General features: G+C 37.0%; 1 protein-coding gene across 1 annotated transcript; it reads right to left on the bottom strand.

Moving 5' to 3' along the window:
* Positions 1 to 1307: 1307 nt before the first annotated feature.
* Positions 1308 to 19442, bottom strand: Vps16A (vacuolar protein sorting 16). Its single transcript, XM_019046838.2, has 17 exons — positions 19187 to 19442; positions 17613 to 17802; positions 16725 to 16853; positions 14906 to 15062; positions 13825 to 13955; positions 12853 to 13037; positions 11619 to 11871; positions 11214 to 11339; positions 10736 to 10863; positions 9744 to 9891; positions 8436 to 8570; positions 7370 to 7534; positions 6261 to 6410; positions 5182 to 5429; positions 4323 to 4419; positions 3069 to 3172; positions 1308 to 2251 (listed from the first exon to the last, which is right to left on the bottom strand). The coding sequence occupies exons 1-17, from the start codon at positions 19240 to 19242 to the stop codon at positions 2116 to 2118; spliced, it is 2538 nt and encodes an 845-aa protein (XP_018902383.2). The 5' UTR covers positions 19243 to 19442; the 3' UTR covers positions 1308 to 2115.
* Positions 19443 to 20877: the final 1435 nt, after the last annotated feature.

The following is a 20877-nucleotide window of genomic DNA, read 5'->3' as shown; positions in this document are numbered from 1 at the left end:
ACCAACACTTGGCATCAATGTGTCTAGTGCGCCAACCCAAGAAATGCTGATGCCACACTTATGGCGTCGCCTATTTTCTCACTTTCCGTCGGAGTTTAGTCATGTACGCATTCTCTCATAGTGATCAACTTGTGATGAATAATAAATCAAGAAATACATTTCCAATTCCGTCTTGGTTGATTTTACCAAAAATCAAGTAGTTTTAACAGATTATAGGACAGCATTTTGAAGTGCGCATTTTTCGAATAATTAAACAATTTTTTTACACAAGCAAAAAAAAACAAAAAAAAAAGTTCGAGATGGACATATTTGACTGGTTCAGCGACAAGGAGGTCACCGTGACAAACGAAATGAATGCGCACGATATTACATGCTACACGTTGATTGGTGTGCTTATACTTGTGGTAATTCTGTTTATTGTGTTTCACAAGTGCAAAGAGCTACACAAAGCTGATCTTGCGCTGAACGAAGAAACTACGGAGCTACGAGAGATCATACGCAACTGCTAAGAGTGTTACTGAACCTTCGGGCGCATACTTTGCCAATTAATAATAATAACTAGTCTAATTAGTCTCTCTAGACTAACCAGCACTCGCTAGGTGTATCATTCCTCTTGTCAAGAAGAATGCAAGTCGTTCCGAAAAATGGCTCGCTTTTACCCAGACGTGCCAAATCTGAATAATGACATGCCTTTGGTGCAACACTCCTCTAATCCTTACCATCCTTTGAACAATCCTAACCATAAACCGACAACTGTCTCCGCGCTAGCGACTTCGAGTAATGACGTTTCCGTAAGCGCAAAGACGATCAAAGGTAATAGTTATAGATTAAAAATTAAATATGAAATGAAGCTTGATAACGCTGAAAGACGTTTGAATGGAGCCAATCGCCAGGTGAAGATGTGGTCAGAGTTGAGAAAACATCTCCTCTGGTTTGTCTTCGCCTGGCTAGTTATTGCTGTTTTCTCCGACACTGACCAGATGGCTAATTGGATGGCTGGTCACCATCTCTGCGACGTCATTGGTCATAAGGCGACCATTCGTGTACATGGTTCAATGAAATGGGATAATGCTCTAGGGAAGTTCTATGTCTTTAAAACCCACATATTCAACGAAACTAGTCAAGACAGGACAATTCTTGGCACAACCAGATGTGTACCGGAAGGTGGGTATGCCTCCATTAACGCTGCATGGTTGGAGACGGCTAACTATCTGACAACTCGACTGTTCATTTGGAATCATACTCCAATCATGTGTTTGGCGTGCATGTTGAGTTTTGTTGCCTGCTTTCTTGCTTTGAAGAGTGCTGATGCGACTAAACGAGTTTTCTTGGGGGAGAAGATCGAATCTACCTTGGTGCTAAAGGCTATTAGAGAGGGTGAAGATATCAAAGGTAAGAAGTCAGATTATACTTCTAAAGACGGTACAATCCATCATGAAGGGAGTAAACCGCTCCCCTCTCGGAAGCCAAAGGCATTGTCAACTTCTGCTACTTTGGACAGTCAATAATGAGCCCATGATGGCAGAGGCTTTTTCCACTTTCGGCATTGCTGCAATACAGGAGGTACCTAAGGATAAGGTCATTTATAATGATTATTCCGATTTTTTTTCCCCCATTGATGCTGTGTTTTGACTTTGCCCAGAAGTGGCGACCACAACCCATGAAACAATACTAGTCAAGGTGAACGATCCATTGATCCCTGCTACCACAGTTAAGTTCATCAAAAAACACCTATGGAAAGATATTGGAAACGTCTCTATCAAAATGAGGGATGCCTCTGATCGCCTTCATAAGTGCCATGAACTACCTACAGACATTGACATTTTTCTTCTTTCTCTAATAATGAAAATTCGAAAAAGAGCTGTGAGGCAAAAACGCCAGATCACACGAAAAAGTTGTTGTTTTGGAACTTCTTACACCTCAGTATAAAAATAATTTGTTAAATGTGACCATTTGATTAGAAATACTAAATTCAGAAAGTTTTGGTGTGTTACCAAAATGTCCAGTATTTGAACCTCCACATTGAGGAAATACCTTCCCAAACCTAAAAAAATAATCTTGTCCCGTCTTCTAATGTGGGTAACATTACCTGAGTATGGTACGTCTTACAATTAATCATTTTTTTTCTTCAAGAGCAGCTAGTAATGGTGCGATTTTCACTGCAACAGATTTATCTGCTTTGGCTTGAATGAACCGCAATGATTCTCGATCACGCTGAGCAAAAGCCAGTTTTGCTGCTTCCTCATGCATCCTGAACAAGAAAAAATTTAATTAAGCATGTTTTAAAGACAGTTCATAACAATAGAAAATGACACCAAAGAGTATGTCAATAGCCAATCTCCTGTGACAATGCAGACTTCCTGTCATACTTTATTTTCTTCTTTGGGAAGCTGATCGATGGAACTCCTTGAATATTTCCTTGATTTTTCTTTTGTCAGCAGAATATACTGCGTGAATATCAGGCTAACAGTTGGCTTGTTTCTCTTTGAAAAAAAAAAAATAAGAGCAAAAATTTTGAGACATCAAAAGAGAGATACGTGGTTTTGCATTTTGGTCATTGATGTGGAATTTCTCTCAAGGTGGAAACGGATTTTGGAGCTGAGGAAATGGATTTTCAGGGGAGTGGGGGGGGGGGGGGGGGGAGAGAAATTTTTATCTAGACAAAGTGATATGGTGTTTTGCAGCCGATTGTGCACTACATGGTGAAATATTTGGCTGGAGGTGTTCCAGCTTCGTTTGAACAAATTTTTGACATGCACCACAAAAGTAAGTGTTACTTCTCCGCAGTGGAAATTTTTTTAAAGAATTAAACAAACTCATTGTTTTCTTTTTGTCAAAAACTATCAAAAACAAATTTTTGTAAGCCAATCTTTCCTGGAATTGGCTGGCTTGCCAAATTTGTGTAATTTATATTGGCTAATACAGTTTAAGAAAGATAGGCATTGCTATTTTCTACTGAACCAAGTTCCTTCCACTTGGAGGTCTTACATCAAACTATGAATGAGTGATGTAAACCCAAAAGGCTTTTGTGAGAGTAAGTTGAGCAAAAACGTTTTGATGATTCTTACCCTAGCTTGATATAATATTTCACTTTATTCTCCTCTTTAATTCGACTAAAATACTTTTGGGCTTCTTCAGGTTTTCCACGTTCCAGACAGACATCGACAAAAGGCTGAAAGAAGAAAATCAGTGATCAGTTGAGAGGGAAGGTACTTGGGCAATAAGGAATACTGCTAAATGAATTTTTATACAGTGCCTATTTTTTTAAAAAAAAGTATGAGTTTGTTCAGGGTGTCTACAGATATCAGATCATTAAAATTCTTTGCTTCTCCTTACTTTTGCAAAAATTTCTATTAAGGGAATTTCTGAAAATCTTTGCTTCTCCTATACTTTATTCTTGATTTTTCTTCAAATGAAACGCTTCTTTAACTGTATAAAGGATAGAATTATTTTCAGAGACACTCAAATAGCAGATTTTCTTCAACATTCAACAAATACTACTGTTAATCTTCAATATTTAGCGATGGGGGAAACATACAGATCTGAGGTTTTCTTTAAAAATTAAGAAAAGCATGGTTAGCTATAGCTTTAAGCAGCAAACACAAAATTCTGAGAAATTCGGATTCAGAGAATGGAAAATGGAGGTGATAGAAATTTGAGCAAAAATGACCCAAAACACAAAGCATTGAACTACGGGCACTTACACAGCACATCCTTACATTTTCTATACTCCTGTTCAAACTTCTCAAAAACTGTGCTTATTCAATGTGTCTGGACTTTTTCTGCGAAGTAGACACCCAATTTCTGGAAAACTAAGGAATATTCCCTTAAAATTGCATGTAGTGTGCAGTGTAGGGGACAATTTCAGGAAACGAATGCTTACTACACATTTAAAAATAGCGATTTTTTTCAACTTGGACAAGAATAGGATGCTCACATACATATTAGTCTTCCTTAGTATGATGTTGGCAGTTGTAAAATGATAGCTACCTCAGCGCTTTAAAAAAAAAAATCTACAAGAAAATAGTCTGGTACAGCCAATATCTTTTTGTTGATGTAAAGGATAACAGAAAAACAGGGAATACAAATTTCTGCACACATAGCATCTTGAATCATAAAAATAATGAACAAACTTGTAAACTGACTATGAAAACATATAAAACTTTTACATCTTTTTTCAAGACATTCCATAAACTGAAATTAATCTACAAGGTTTCCCAAATCAATTGGTGAAAACTTAAGGGATCAATTCTTTAGACGGAAATGTCTAAAGAAAAGACAAGCAAAGAAAGGTGGTAGAGGAGGAAGAAGGGATTACAAACCTCAAAACCAATGGGTGGTTTTTTGGACTTCGAAAAATTTTCTAAGTCTCTCCACTGATCATTGGCTGCCAGGGTCATTATTCGCAGCCACCAATACCTGTAATAATTATTTCAAAGTCAAAATTAATCTTATTCATTCTAGGGGAAAAAAATTAATTCAGGGGATCTAGGTTCATAAAGAGCTTATAAACCTCCACTGATGCTCCTTCGTCGAAGATTACTCCTTATACTTTTTTCTTTCCTAGACAGATGTGTCCACAAGAATAGGCTACTATTAAACAGAAATACATTCTCTTCTTCATTAAAGATGAGTATTAGTGATACTTTGGTTCAAGCAACCTCCAGAATAAAAAATCAAGTCAAGCACATTCATTTTATGCACAGATATTATATTTGAGAGGAAAATATTCAGTAAATTTTCGGAAACTTTTCCTTTCCAGCATTGTAAAATCATGAAAGAAATATAGTAAAAGTTTCAACGAATTCTATTTATTTGCTTTAGTTATCATTGATGAAACATTAGAGGAGATTCTGAGACACTGCAACCAAGAAATGCCCTTCCTGCGCCCAGCGCTTCAGTTGAAACAATGATTCTAGTTTACAGTCAAGCCTTACTAAAACGGAGGACATCAGGACCAAGGGTTCATTCCGACTTGACAAGGTTTCCAAGTTAAATGGACTTCATATTGGCAAGACGAAAAAACAAGACACAGCCGTTGACACCGAGTTAGCGGGGTTTCCGACTTAAGCGGGTTCTGACTTAGTAAGGTTTGCCTGTAGTTAATTAACTGATTTGCTTCATGACCGAGAAATAATTAATGTATTTTGCAGAGAAGAAAAAGAAATAATGGCCACTAACCTTTTGTCAGGAACTTTATATTCACTCCTAAGTTTATCAGCCAGCTTGACTTCTCCTATTTCTAGAAGAGTCTTGATCGTATCGTGTAATGATAAATTGACAAAACCTCTCTTAAAATTCTCTTCGAGACTTTTCTGGTGGTTCAGAAGTCGCAGCTGCTCATCACAAAGAGCTGCGTTCAGATCATTTTTACCGCGCTTATACGCTTCTTGAGCAGATACTAGCACAACCTGCTTTGCAAGATCATTCTATAGAAAGAAGAGGGAGGAAAAAAAGATTAGAAATGTTGTAATGTTACTTTGCTTTAAAGTAATTCCCTTGAATTCTATTTGATAACTTGAAATATTATTTTTTAGCAACCATACTTTGCAAATGCTTTGGCCATGTTATGAGAAATAATGCAATAGAAGAAGAATGAAGAATAATACAATGCGAAAAACAAGAAAGGAGGGATTTATGCATGGATGGATAGCAAGCATGGATTAGTGAAAAACTGATAGGATTAGATGATTTAGTCCATTATTTCAGAAGATGCCAATAAAGAAAAAAATCAACATATTGGTATGAAATTAATATTCCTTGAGTGACTTAGAAACAGTGTCAGAAACTCACAGGCGCCATTGTACAAAATGCGCCTAAGAAACCGGTCATGGCGCCTAGAAACTGAGGGCTCTGCACTAACATGGCCCCTAAAAATTGCCTTCCCCCTTCTCTCAAAAAAAATCCTAATTTTTCTGTTTGGTTATTTTTTTGAAATGCACAGCACCGGATTCTAACTTTCCACTCAATGCGCCATGATATATAGGCAAGAAGTCAATTTGGTCCCTAAAAAATCTTTAATGGCCCCTAAAAATTGACCTTGATGGGCCACATGGCTCCTGAAACTCAAAGGTGAGTTTCGAACACTGCTTAGAAAATACCTACATGGACTACTTGAAGTCGAGTAATTCAAAAAATACATGGACTGATTGAAGTCGCGTAATTTAGAAAATACATGGACTAATTGAAGTCGAGTAATTTGGAAAATACAATTACATGGATGGGTTGAAGTCAGCTTAAAAAGGAGAAAAATAGCTAACCTTTGGATTATAAACATCTCGTATGTAACATGCAGCTTGTTCCAGATGATCGTCCTCTTGTAAATAAATATCTCTCAAGGCATCCTTGTTGTGCTCCTTACAATACTTCAGATACAGTGCTTGCGCGAGAGGAAATTTTCGAATCTCCATCTGCAAACAAAAAAAGCCGGCTATTTGAATAAAACACAATTCATACATCACATGTCACTCAATGCTGGTCAACTTCTGAAAAATCAAACCCTTTGCTTTTGACTAGACAAAATCAATTCGTACAGAACTCGGTCATTACGAGGACCCTAAGATTTTATTGATTAGGTAAATGAACTGTTAGAAAGAAAAGGAATATGCGGTAGATCCTTCCACTGCAAATGGTTATTGTAATGGAGAAAATGTGATCCTTTATTTTGAAATTTATATTCTTCTGATTATTCTTAGAGATGGTCCGTGGCAAGAATTTTCAAGACTGCAAAAGCTTCATATTAAGCTGATATATAGTAATAAAGACTGCAGAGGATAATTCAGGAGATTTTAAGCTATAGACCAGAACCGACTATTTGACATCAATAAAATTGGAAGAACTCAAGAATTGAATTTCTGATTGAAATTTTGATTTCTGGTGTTTTTCAAACTCTGGAACAAAAACCAGCGATAAAAAAAAACGCAAAACGAGTTTGAAAAAGAAAAAAAAAGAAAAACAATAAAATTATATTGTAGACTGAGATACTTGACTATAGGGGCTTATACTGCCATCTATGAGGGAAAATTACACACAAAAAAGTTTGGTGGTCTTCAAGGTGAGCCGAAATTCAATATTTTTTACTCTGACAAGGAACTCAGATGCTCTGTCTCGTTAATCCCCCCCCCCTCCTCGCCCAGGTTTTGCCTATAAAAGATCCTTAATCTCTGGATCTACTTAAAATCAAATTTGTGAATTTATACATGGAAAAACTAAAGATTCTGAGCCTAGGCTTGCCACAAATCCTTTTGGAGCCGGAATCACAAGTTAACATAAACATCCCAAAACTTGTACTTCATACAAGGTATGCCATACACAATAATATTTTTAGGCTCTAATGAGATAGACAACATGCTTGGGCTTGTAAACATACCTGCAATTCTCTAAGAGAACTCATATTATCACGAAGATGCAGCAAAACAGTGTAGACTAGATCTGTATTTCCACTGGAGATAGCTTTTTGAAGGGCAGTTCGGTCTTGTCCTAGGCGTAAGAGGAGAGGAACCTGAAGCGATGCTCTCGGCTCATAATCTAAAAGCTAGTAACAAGATATTCAGGTAAATTTTGGTTTCAGCGAATAGAACACAAAAATATATGACAGGTTGAAATCCAAAATACAATACTTTGGTGGGAATCAATCAAATGGGGAGGAGGATGCAACAGGCAATGTAACAGGAAATTTTCTTGTTAAAAATGTTTCGATTCATAGAAGAATGCTTCAATTGACACAAGTTCAGCAGTCGGGGAACACAAATATCACACTGGAGACCAAGTGACATGTATTGAAAAATCTACAGAGTTTAAACCTACTACCTACCTTTGCAATACAATCAGTACGATTGGACTAAACTTTGCAACAAGGAACAACAATTTTTAACTCACTTTAGAAACAACGTATGTGCTATAAGTTTCCATATGCAGACAAAAGCTTTTGTAAATGAGTTAAATTGTAGTTCCTAATTGCAAAATGAAGTCCAATTTTGATGAATACCTTAATGTACTTTCAAATAGATATTTCCTCTGGTCATAGACCAGGGAATTTAAAATTCTTATCACTTTGGCCGAAAACCTTAACTGAGACAAAAACTAAGATACTGGCAAGACCACTAACTATAGAACAATATGGCAAAGTTGAACTAGGCTCTTCTGAATTATAAATTTAATGGGAGCCAAAGAAAACACAGAAACTTTTCATCAAACTGAAGTTGTTTCTTTGAACTGAGATTTAAAATAGAATCTCTTATCAGCTCATGCATTTCTGCTTTTTATTTATGACAAAATGGGCACTACATTGCGTCACCTGAAAATCCCAATTTTTATGAAGCATCAAACTGATTGGTTGGGAAAGCTTTGAAATGAGCTGTCAAATTTTTTATTTGATGACACATTTCGATTAAAGCTGCTCGACTTTTCATTTATTCAGAATCTTTCATTTTTACCTTGATTGCTAGTTGTGTTCGGCCATAATCCGCAGCTTTCTTTGCGATTTCAGTATACGAGACACCTGGATTGTTTCCCAGCTTACTAGCTATTTCCTCAGCTATAGTATCTCTATCGACTGACGTCTGCTTCACCTGATAGTTAAAAACACGAATTCATTTAATGATTTTGTCTCGGAAGGATCATATATGAGGCCACCCACCAACATTTGACAAAAAATGCAAATTCCTTTTAATGGTGAATCTGCGGTGATTTGTATCTTATTTACAAAGCCTCAAAATTTTCACTTCCCCTTGATATTTTTTGAAGAAAAACAAAGCTACAAAATGGCTTGTAATTTCCAGAGATTTCTCACACAGAGAGAAGAAATGGGGGAAGTTTTCAGGGAGTAACGTTGAGTATTTTTCCATTTAGAAAATAAATTATGACAAGATGTCTGGATATCGCAAACTGAGATACCCGTGCCTCAATTAATACCTTGTTCAGAGGTTTAATAGTCAGCTTTCGCACTATTTCTCGATTGGATGAAAAAAATATTAAGTAGGTAATCATGAATTAATTTAAGAATATTAATAAAAAAAAAATTCATCAGAAATTTTAGACTTTCTTTAACTTCTCAGGCTTGGATGAAAATCATGGGAGCAGAAATTCCCAACACAAAACTGTTTCAAGCAGTTTGGCATTTTGTCCTCACTGTCTGCCAGAATAGGCTTCATATGTTGAGCTACATATTATGATGTGCCTAGAAATTCCAACTTTTATGTATGTATGAGCCGCTTTTACGGCGCACTAGGGCGCTCTGCGACGCCTATTCTCCACAGGAATCTGTCATGGTAGAGATCCTCCGGAAGCTGGCATCTCTCCATCTCTTCAAGGATGCCCTCTACCCACCGTTTGGCTGGACGCCCTCTCCGTCGCCTACCTGGGGGGACCCAGAAATTCCAACTTTTCTGTGAGGAATTCTCCAGTTTTATTATTTCCGAGACATTTGCTGAGTTTCCTATCTACACGAAAGACATCTTTGAAAATTTTGACAAGTTGCAATGCAGGAAATCCACGTCTATTTTTTTTTTTTTTTTAATTGGTTTTTTACTTGCTTACAGCAATGTCCACACCACAAAATTAAGCATTTTCTAAACTCTTGCTGTGCATTGAGTGATGTAATCCGGAAAAAATCAATGCTTTACATGAATCTTGTTTCACTGGCATTTAAGTCAAATGGTTCCCCTAGTTCCATTATGAAGGAAATTCATTTGATGGAACTTCCGTGCAATTTGAGAGAAAGCCGAGACAAGTAAACTTTTCACCTTGTAAAACGCCCAATGAGCAAGGATGTGGCTACCATCTTCTTTTCCAGACAGCCGTAGATACTTGGCTGCTTGAATTGCTAAATAATACTGTCTTCTTGCAATTAATTTGTCCAGGAGAGTAGGCACCGTTAGGTATTCTTTTAATCTGATAAACTATTAAGGAAAAATTTGCAAAAATTGGAAAATAAGTTAACTGAAGAAAAGTCTGTGAACTTATTGTGCAGACAGAATTAAACCACCACACACACTATATATCGGGCGATATACAGAAATTCATAAAAAACGAAAACAGCAAACTCCAATTCGATCTGCAAAAATCATAGACCCAATAATGGCTGTTGAAGAGGAGACTGATGGTATTATTTAATGAGTCAATCTTTAATAGTGCAAGACTTATTACAAAAAAACGTAAAAGAGAATTAAATTACATAAATTTCTTCAAGTAAAAAATATAGATGAAAAAAATTTGTACATGAGACAATATTGCTCTCATATAATCATAGAATTTTATCAAGACACGCTAAGTGTTTCTCTCAGTCCTATCTAGGAGGGTATTGTCGGACAAACCTACAACGAAAGAAATACCTACTGGAGAGTACGAAAATCCAAACTGTCTTTGGGGTTAAATGACGTCTCATGTGGTTTGCAAGAGAACAAGAATTTCCCAAGATTTTCTCCTGCCATCTTTTAATATTCTCTAATTTCACATAGGAGAGATATTTTACATTCTACATTCTATTTAACAAACTATTGGGAGGGAAACTATTCTCTGATCACAAAATTAAAAACGAATTAAAATGGGTCGCTAAATTTTACTTGTCCCCCTCCCTTCCCCAATTCTCTGAAAAAGTGATGACTTCTGCCAATACAAAAAATTCCTGCATTTCTGAATGTTTCAGGCTTTTCCCGGATTCTGACAGAGAAACTATACAATAATACAGCATCAAAAGTGACAAGAAAAAAAATGATAAAATTGCAAAAAAGGATACTGCGTGTATGTCAGGGGGATTCCGATTTTAGGATCTCTGACAGCATTGAGCACCCGCAATATTCGACACATTTCAACATACTTTTCTGGATTGTAATCAGCTGAGAAAACTTTCCCAAAGGAGGCAGCCTGTGAAACGAGAAAAAAAAACAAATCATTTTTAAAGAGCTATTTTCTTCCATAGTTTCCGCCAGATGCAATTGAAAAAAAAAAATGCCTACCACTGAGGTTAATTTTCAAACCTTCTGCCATTATCTAGTCATCGTAACTCGACATGGTTTGTTCCAGCATTTAATTCTTCAATTTTAAATTGTTATTTTGCAAAGACAAAGATGTTAATTTAAATTTTTGTTTTTTGTATTTAAGATTTTAATGGCCAAGTACTAATTGAGTTACTGAAAAGAGGTATTTCATCAACACAAATCCTGAAATTACGGCGGACCTCTATTTAAGGTGCTTTGTAGACAAACGGAACTCACTGTGATAAGCATCTTCTGATGCACAGGGTTGAACTCATGTCCAGCTGCTTGAATACACTGAGTTATTGCTAATTGTAAATCTGGTTTGACTTGCTGGATGTAGTCATCCGCTCGATGACTTTGTTTCTGAAAAAAAAAAAAAAAAAAATAATAGCGATTAGTTTCATTAAATTTTTAAAATTTCATGAAGACTGTAGCTTTCTAGGCTTGCTTTTGATTGAAAAAGTTTTAGCTTATAATTTGTTCTATAAGTGGCTATACAAGCCTTAAAAAAAGAAATGTCTGAAAGCTTACTCTAATTTTAAAAAAAAAGAGGTATGTTAGTTAAGTCTTGGGTTACTGGTCTAATTATGACTACCTTGAGCTTCAAAAGAGAACAATCAAGATTAAGAGAGAAATAAATACCTGAAACTGTTTTGAAGCTTCAAACAAGTTTGAGCCGGGTGAGGTAGAATCGACTCTGAAAATTTCTTGTACTACGAGAGGAACTTGTTGGATGATATCGGTGCTAAAGGTTGAAACGACACGCACGCAGTCAACTTCTTGGACTAGGTGCACCGGCCAATCGTACGGGAAATTCAGATTTAAAGAATGATCCAATTTACCAATCACAGTTACTTTCGAATCCCATACGCCCAAAACAGCAAATGTTCCACACCTGTTGAAAAATGTGGAATACATATTCTATATTGAATTAAGTAGTAACAATCTTGGTAGAGAGCAAATTTAAAATACGATGAGTAAATAGATAGACTAAAAAAACTGATATATTATGTAATAAATTTTGAATTTTTTGATGAGTACTACCTCTGAGGGGGCAGTGGCAAGGGGTTTTTGCAGGGTTGTAGTCCGGTTGTAGTCTAGCTTCTCTAGCATACAATTTCATGAAAAAGTCAAGAAGTTTATAAATAAGTTCAACAAAATATTTCTAACTGGAGAGAAAGCAAATCAAAATCCAGCCAATCAAAACCAACAATCGAGTTGATGTCGCGAGACATTGCTTAATGCTGAGATCAATCAATCAGCAAACAGCCTCACTCGAACCAGGCTACATCATCAGAGCTTGCCAAAAACTGAATACTCTTCATGATTTTAGGATAACTTGAGCACAAATTTCAAGCTTAATGAGTAGGTAGTTTCCTAAAACAAACTGAGATTACTTAATGGTGGTTATTTTGAAACGCTAACAAAGAAAAGCAAATTTTACATCCAAGTTTTCGATTATTGCAACAAGCTTTGCATCATCACATTTTATCCAAGGTTGCCACAGAAGTTAGAAAATTAATTTTGCTGACATTTCTCCGATTTCTTTGACATATTTTGATCAAATTCTCTGACAATTGAAGAAATGCCAGATAGTTAAAAAGACATAATTAGAAATAGTTATTAGGCAAAATTTGTTGTTGGAAACGTAGAACTCATTCTAGATGAAAAATAAAGGTGACCTAATGATTTTTCCCTGACATTTTTATCATTTTCTCTGAATTTTTGAAATTCTCGGACTAGCAACCCTGTTTATTTTACATGTAATGCAACAGTCAAAAAAGCAGTTTTGCATAGCTGTGAAACTATTAGACCTTTCTGATCTACGAAATCTTTCCAGAGATTGACAAATAGCTGCACAGGGTTAACTGCTTACCAAACAAGCTGTTTCGAAGGATGGCTTGCTCTGGTGTCATATATCCTGTAATTCTTGTCGAGATCGGATGATCCTATCCATATCTGACCCATATCCGTTTGCATGGCAACACAGGAATAATCTTGCGAGACAGCTATGTTTAAAACGCTAATTCTCATTGTTCCAATATTCATTGAATCAATATTCTGAAAAATTTTAAAATCATACAAATTGAATAAATTTTGAATCCAATTCATGGCCAGGAATATATTGATTGAAGGGCTTCTTCAAATACCTGTACGATTTTCAAATGTATCTTGTAGTTTTTAAGCTCCATTCACACTATCAAATTTTTCATCCGAAAGTTCCCGTTCAATTTTTCGTCATATTATCGTTTTCTCGCGTCAGTATCATACTATCCAACTTTTCATTACAAGTTGCATTCAAGAGTTAAATGGAAAGTTTGATAGTGTGAATTAGGTTTTACACTTTCCTTCAAATAGTTTGTTTGATTCGATTGATATAATTTTCATTAAAGGCACAGCTATTCTTCTTCCTCAGAAGATTTAAAATTAAAACAAGACTCCTATTGTAAGGTTGTATGTTTTATGAATTATAAATTAGAACAAGATTCTTTCTTTAGTCATAAAATTCAGTCAAGATTTTGACCACCAACTACTGAAAAGCAGTGAGAATTACATTAATCTTGCTGATTCAAGCTCACTGCTGTCCTACGATGAGCCATTATTTGGTTCCCTTCATATCTCATTCAGTTTATTAGAGTGAAGCTTTTTTGCACAAAGCTCAACTCACCAGAAACAGTACCCAGAACATAATCATTCCCTTCATTTAAAAAGCGTCTGACTCCATTCTGCTTGAATTTTCAGTTATCTTTTTATGGACTGAAAAATTAGAAAACAGAACTTACAAAGAGGACCTTGATGATCAAAGAGGTTATGAGCTTATGAAAAGTCGAATCAATAGAAAAATTACCAAATATTTCTGCTGAATTGCTTGTGGCTCTGAAGGATTGAGTAAATATAATTCTTGACCTCTTGCGACTAAAACAAGAATTTGCCGGTCCTTACAAATGACAGCCCACGCATTAGGTCTAACATTAGGCCCTAAAGAAAAACATAATATTAAGAAGAAGCATGACTATAGAGTAAATTCTTTCACATTCCTTCGTTTAAAAAAAGAAAAGGAGGAAGATAAAAAAAAGCAACTCCATATTTCTTTTGAAAGTAAATGCATCAGAAGAAAAAAAGGAAACAAAACGAAAGAGCAAAATAATTTTTCCTTCTATCCGTTCCTCTCTTGACTTCTCCTTCTTTTGGACAACGAAAATTGAGGGTTGATTTTGAATAAATGTATAGCAACAATTTAAAAAAAAGGGGAGAGTAAGAGGACAGGAGTTATATTTTTTTTTTAAATTCACGTAAAAAATTTGAACTTATTTTGATATTGGTTACTAAAATTAATTTTTAACATGTTCCTCTTAGACAGGAACAACCATCAAAGTAAATCTATTGCTGAAGTAAGCAAACATTAAGATACTGAAAACATTTTGCGAAAATACTGGTTTTGCTTGACCTAAAACAGATTGATTGCGCCAAGTGGCATAATCTAGCTGTTTTGTTTCAAAGATTCTATGACGTAAACCCTAAAATAAAGTTGAAAGTATGTAATCGCTATAACTGACCTCTCTACAATATTCTGCTTTACCTATCGTACTTTTATTTTTGTTTTAGGGTTTACAAGCTAGATTTTTTTGGAGAGAAACAGCTGAATTGTGTTTAAAGGCGTAACTAATCTTTCTCATTTATTTTTTGGTCAAAAATTCAAAGTAAAATCAGTAATTTGGCAAAATTTGTTCAATGCTTCGATGTTTGATTGGTTCTAAGGTAGATTCAACTTAAAAATTAACTCGAAGTGGCACAACTAGGGCTTTCCAAAAATAGTGCAACTAATTCACTGGCTTGATGAAATCTAAATTGCAAGGACATAAAAAAAAGTATGTACAAGAGATGTTAAAATAGAGGCTCTGACAAATTGCCTTGATATAGAAACTTACCAGGTATCACAGGTAGCCGCCTAACTTTTGGTTCCTTTACGTTACTGACTATGAAGATTCGATACGCTTTGGTGAGTACGGCCACGCCAGTAATTGAGTCACTTCCGTAAAATGTTGAGAAAATTTTACCTTCGATGACACTGAGTTCTTGAGCCTCCTAGTGCAAATGGAAAAAGAGAAAAGTTGTACTATGGCATGGGATGGAAATTGAAGGAAGTACACATAAAATAGGTATCATCATCAGCGACAACTTGCAAATTTGCATTTGCAGTTAAATCCTATAGTTTTAGTGTGAAAGCAAGCTGCTTTAAAATATTTTCACATGTTTCAAGTTGTCGTTTCTATTTAATACTCAAGCATTTGTTCCTTGCCCAGAATTTCTACTGATATTAAATTCAAAAAAGTCAATTATAAATGGACTGCATTTTGCAATTAGGGACTATAAATTCCGGCCTGGTTTAAAAACAATGTATGTGCCATTAGTTTCCCTATGCACATAAATGTTTTTTCAGATGAGCCGGAATCTATAGTTCCGAATTTCAAAATGCGGTCCAAATATAAGTGGTGCTTCTCCAGTGCTTTCTTTTGCTAATGACACAAATTAAGTACTTGTTCTCCAAAAAAAAGTTTTTTCTTCAGCAAGTGCCTTTGAGCTACCATTTCTAGTCAATTCCAGACTTTGAGCGAAGTTTCACCAATTGCTTCTACTTACTTTAAAGATACTTCTGGGATCACCTTGATAAATGAGTACATACTTTTCCAGGTTAAATAGACACTCTAATTGAAAATATTCGGTTTAAAAGTATAAAGGAAGCTGTAAAATAAAATATTTAGTATCGATGAAACCCTGGGATGGAAATAGTTCCTGGCATACAGAATTTTTGAAAATTCCTCCACAATTTTCTGGAATGTGTTAGGTTTTTCACGAACGATCAAGTGTCAAAATTTTCAGTTGATTGGCAATTTTAATTTAGATATTTGTACCAGGCATTTGAGGCGCCTCATGAGGTTATGCTGTACAGCATCGACTCGTAGCTTCAGCATCAATGCCGTATGCCCAGGTAGCGGCCGTTCGGGCATACGGCTCCGAGCCTGATGCGCTCAACCTGCCGGCCGCCGGCTTCGGGCATTGAAGCCCGATGCTGGAGAGCCGACCGAGCCAGCCTCAAGCGCTGATGCTGAGGTTTGATGCTGGCTCAGGGACCAACATGGGCCTCAGCCTCTGAGGCTGGACCGTTGGCTTGCGGCCCGATACGGCCTCAATTTTCGGACCCGCCACCCAGATTAATTACCGACGGGGCTGTCCCAGAAGACCGCGACCCTCGGACTCGGCGATGAATTCGCGGAACACCCCTTTGTTTACGTTTCCCATTGGCGCGGTGGCCCACGCCGGGGCGCTGGCGTCCGATGCGTCTGCTAATTGAAGCCGCTAATTTTGATGCTGGACTCAGCATCAAAACTGATGCAGCATCAGAAAAGGAGCCGGGAGTCGGCTTCACCAGGTGAAGCCGCCTCAACGGCATATGCGCTCCCCCGGCGCACTGATCGAAGCGGCATGAAAGTCCGCGCCGGGCCGCCGCCTAGCGCGCCGATGCGGCTCCGTTTATGATGCTCCCTCAAACCTCAGCTCTAAATCCCTGATTTGTACAAATTGTCAAATCAGGTTGTTTGCAGGAGTAGACAAAAGTCGCCCCCCCCCCGCAAAAAAAAAACCCAATCTGACAGGGTCCAAAATTTTGAGGACAAGCCTACAATTTGGTCTCCAACAGCTGGTTGCGCGGTCCCTCACTAACTATTTGTACCCATGATGAAAACTCACCTGCCCCATGCTAAACGTATGCTGATAATTTCCAAACATATCATAAGTCAAAACACAGCCGTCTTCTTGGATGAAGAGAAGTTCATCAGAGCATGACCAGCCCGTCTCAACGATATTACCATTGTTCCACTGAAAAAACGAAACGGCAGAGATTAATGGTCAAATTAGGGTAATCTAGCTTCAAATCCACAGTTGTGATATTTAAGTACAAAAAAAAATTAGAATAATGTAACTTCTCAAACACTGGTGCAAAGTTTAGATCGTGAAGTGCCTGCAAAAAAAGATGAAAACTTGAATGAGAGAGAGAATAATCCAGCAGTAAAACTGCAAAAACGCAAATCTCAGTTTGCAACACTGCAAACTTTCTGTCTCAGTTTATTTTTTCCATCAAAAAACCCTCGTCATTTCTTGAAAATTTCCTTGATTTTCCACACTGTGTGAAGAACATTTTGAAAACATTTTAAGCAACAAGTATCTAGGTATTGATAGTTGGTACTCCTTTGTTTGGAAAAAAAAAAACTTGAGGCGGAGATTGGATTTAAAAAAATGAGATACCTGTTATTACAGTTTTATATTTAGTTGATTCTTTTAGGAGTACAGGTTTTACAGTACGATGTGAGCTTACTGATTTCTATACTTAAAAAATTTGGTTTTTATTTTTTTGACCAGATGTAAGCCTCCTTCGGAATCTGGGAAATGAAAAAAATTGAAACATTCATCTAATTCCATGTTTGCACACTAAAGACAGCGACAGTTTCAATTTTTTCGGAGGTCGAAAGTGTTAGCCAGTAAGGGCAGAAGCTTTGAAAATATTAAAATTAGCAGTTTTCATTTGTGGCAGGGAAGTTTAGAAAGGTTCATTCTAAAAAGAAATGCTTAGGTACTTACTAGAAACGTTTCAAGTTTCCTTCCAGACGCAGTGTAGACTGTCACAATTGGCTTGCCACTAAACTTAACCTCTGCCAATTTCGATCTATCACGCCTGACTGCGATAGGACCACCAAATGGTGCAGGGGTGAGAATGGAAGTATCTAAATCCACTTCATTCAACCAGTCCATGGAGTATACTTCCGTTTTTCTGGGAAAAGAAATTGGTTTATTTATTACCTTTTGGGTGCAAAATTTTAGAACCTCACAAAGAAATAGGAAAGAGCGCAAACAGCTGAAAATAAAGTCATGCTAAAAATTGGTGAAAGTCAAAAGAACAGGGCCACTTTGAAGCTAAAATGATGCTAGAATATTGTAAAGTTTCCGCCCGTTTTAGATCTAAATTCTTGGAATCACCGACTTTCTAAATTTCATTGTCCTATCCGAAACTGTACAATTATGACAATTAACTGGCAACGTTTTGTTGGCTGAAACAAATATTTCATAGAGTAACAACTTTTTATACAACCCACTCGTTCACTGACTTAATGAACTTCAAATATACCTTCAGTGATTTTACGATTGAATTTAAGTCGAAGTAAGATTTCATACTAGTACAAGACTTCTTTAAAGCAGTGCAAGTCAAGACTTCTTGAGAGCAGGCTTTTTTTGGGTCATGGTGGATTAATGCGACTCAAAAAACAATATTTGATACTTTCTCAAGCCTTGCATAAATTCTTGCGATCATTTACACACCTACACAAGCGCAGAGCATCGGCGCTGCATCACTTCTCGCCTAAGCATTCGGATACAAGTGCTCCATCTCCATGTTTTTGGACCTTAATTAAAGGCGAACACATCGACGGAGTGAGTCGGCAATCACATACTTTGTTAGCGGTGTCTGAAAATCTCCGCCTCTATGTTACTTTTTTCAGAAGAACAAAGTGACATCATTCCTTGAAGTTTTTGCAGAATTTTCTTTGCACAGAGAAGAAAAATCACGGCAGTTTCAAAGAAATGCCGTTGAGTAGTTTTCCTTTGAAAAAATAAAGTATGACAGGAGATCTGCGACATCATAAACCGAGTTATGTGATTGCCGACTTACACCGTCGACATGATGATAAAGACTCCAATCTATGCTTCAGTATGTAAGCAATACTTTTCAAGGTATATGTGATAGCTGTTTCTAGTTACATAGAACCTTGAATCTGATCTTGTTGATATATTCGCATTAATGGACCTAACTTAGGTCTCTTCTGCTCAATGCAGCCTGTCTTGTGTGTGCACGCATAGGCCACTGTAGAATAGACTGTAGAAGCAGGAACCCTATTCAATACAAACTCACTAAAATAAAGGGCAGGTGTTAGCAAATTAAATATTAATAACAGTGCCATCTACAATTTGAAAAAATGGGCATTCATCATGAGTAAAAGGGCGAGTGCAGGCCAACCACCTTCCAGCGGCATTGAGACTCCCTTAGATTCTGCTGTAGCAGGATAAGTAGCCCAACGATGCTTATCAACCAAGAGTTCTTGAGACTCAAGAGCTTAAAAATATCCGTGAAAAACAGTCTTTTACTTGAACTAATACTGTACCTCATGTAGGAATCCTTCCCGTACTGACACCAGTCAGCAGTCAGGAGGGCGGTCATTGTAGAGAATTACCACAACATTCACGCACAAAATTAAAGAATATTAATTGTGAGGGCAGCCGAATGATCCACGATCAACGTGCATAATTGAAAGAAACGATTAATAATTAGATAAAAAGTTGATAAGATAGTAGAAAGTACGATTGATTGATGATCTGAATCATTTGGGTGGGAATTGGGGAGGTAACAAAAGGAGGTTAGGTTAGTTTCCCAACACCGGAAACGGAAACCAGCCTATTACGCGCGCGCGGGTCTATCAGATTTTTTGAATATTTTTAAAATGAACGGCGGGACTTTTCGACGCGAAACTTTTGTTCCTACCGATTTGCTTTGGCAAATGTCAGTTTTAACAGAGCGTAAGAAAAACATAGTTCAAAAAAGCCTTGGAATTCAACAATCGTATATATAAATACTTGAAACGCATGATATCCAAAATCTGAGATCAGATTCAGATTCCTCGTTAAAAATCGCTGCTGTTTCATGTTTCTTACGTTAGCAGAGTATGTAAGAGAGGGGCTAAAAAACATAAGCTCGCCGATTCTATAGTAGGCGCCACTCTAGACGCCGGCGCTGAGCGAATTCCGAGAAGACGGCGGCATAGGACGGGTTGAATTCTGAGAAACATTCTCATTCTCCGTAATCAGCTGACCCACTCACCCAGTAATATTGTAATCTTCCGTCAGATTCCTAAGGCGCAATGATACAACTATTTGAACTCTCCGGAATGCGTGAGGTATCACGCCGCATTTGAAGGCGTTTTCAAATCTGCCAAGTTCCGATACCCGGATTATCGTTTTGCATAGTTCATATTCTTTTGTTTTATTCCGTACCACTTGTTTCTTTTTATTCCTCCTATAAAAATTACCCATTTGCTAAATACAATTCTAGCTGAAGCGCACTTAAGCTATGCATTCATGACTGCAAAGGTGTTAAAGGAAATCGAAAAGGCCAGCGTGCATGCAGGCTAGTTCAATAGTAATATTCCGTCACATTTCTTAGGCGCCATGATACAACTATTTGAACTCTCCGGAATGCCTATATAACTGGGAACCGCGTTTTGAGAAAAACGCATTTAAAGTTTTGTTTTTTATATACTGCCCAGACTTTTCTATGCAGGTACACTGTTTTGGTGTTTTTGGATGACCGAATCCTTCTATTGAAGGATGCCGGGTAGATTTTGCGATACATTTCGGGTATACACTCTAATACATTTAATTTTAAAAAGCGGTTTATAGGCCATTATTACGCCCAACAGTCATTTTGGTGGCGATATGAAGTATAAATAATCTTAATCACGCATGATTAACGCAAAATGAAAGAATATCGATAGTGAGTAAAGAACGGGGTAACTAGCACCTTATAGGCCCTTAAGTGTAAAGGCCTTGATTACGCCCAACAGTCATTTTGGTGGCAATATGCGAAGTATACATTTTTGGAGGAATGGATAGTTTGAGAGGAGAATAAATTATTTCAATAGCTCGTTTTTCTGAAATAAAAACAAATCTATAAAAATGAGATAAAAAAATCGAGCAATCACTATCGCCGCGCCACGCCGCGCCCGACGCCCTCGAACCGAGAATGATAAGGCCGCGCGTATAGGTCGTTCTTGCACCCATCGATCCAGAGGCCTGACTT

This window comes from Bemisia tabaci, chromosome 8 (genome assembly GCF_918797505.1).
Source record: "Bemisia tabaci chromosome 8, PGI_BMITA_v3".
NCBI classification, from domain to species: Eukaryota; Metazoa; Arthropoda; class Insecta; order Hemiptera; family Aleyrodidae; genus Bemisia; species Bemisia tabaci.
The sequence above is the reverse complement of the archived record's forward strand: the minus strand, read 5'-3'. Positions and strand labels throughout refer to the sequence as shown.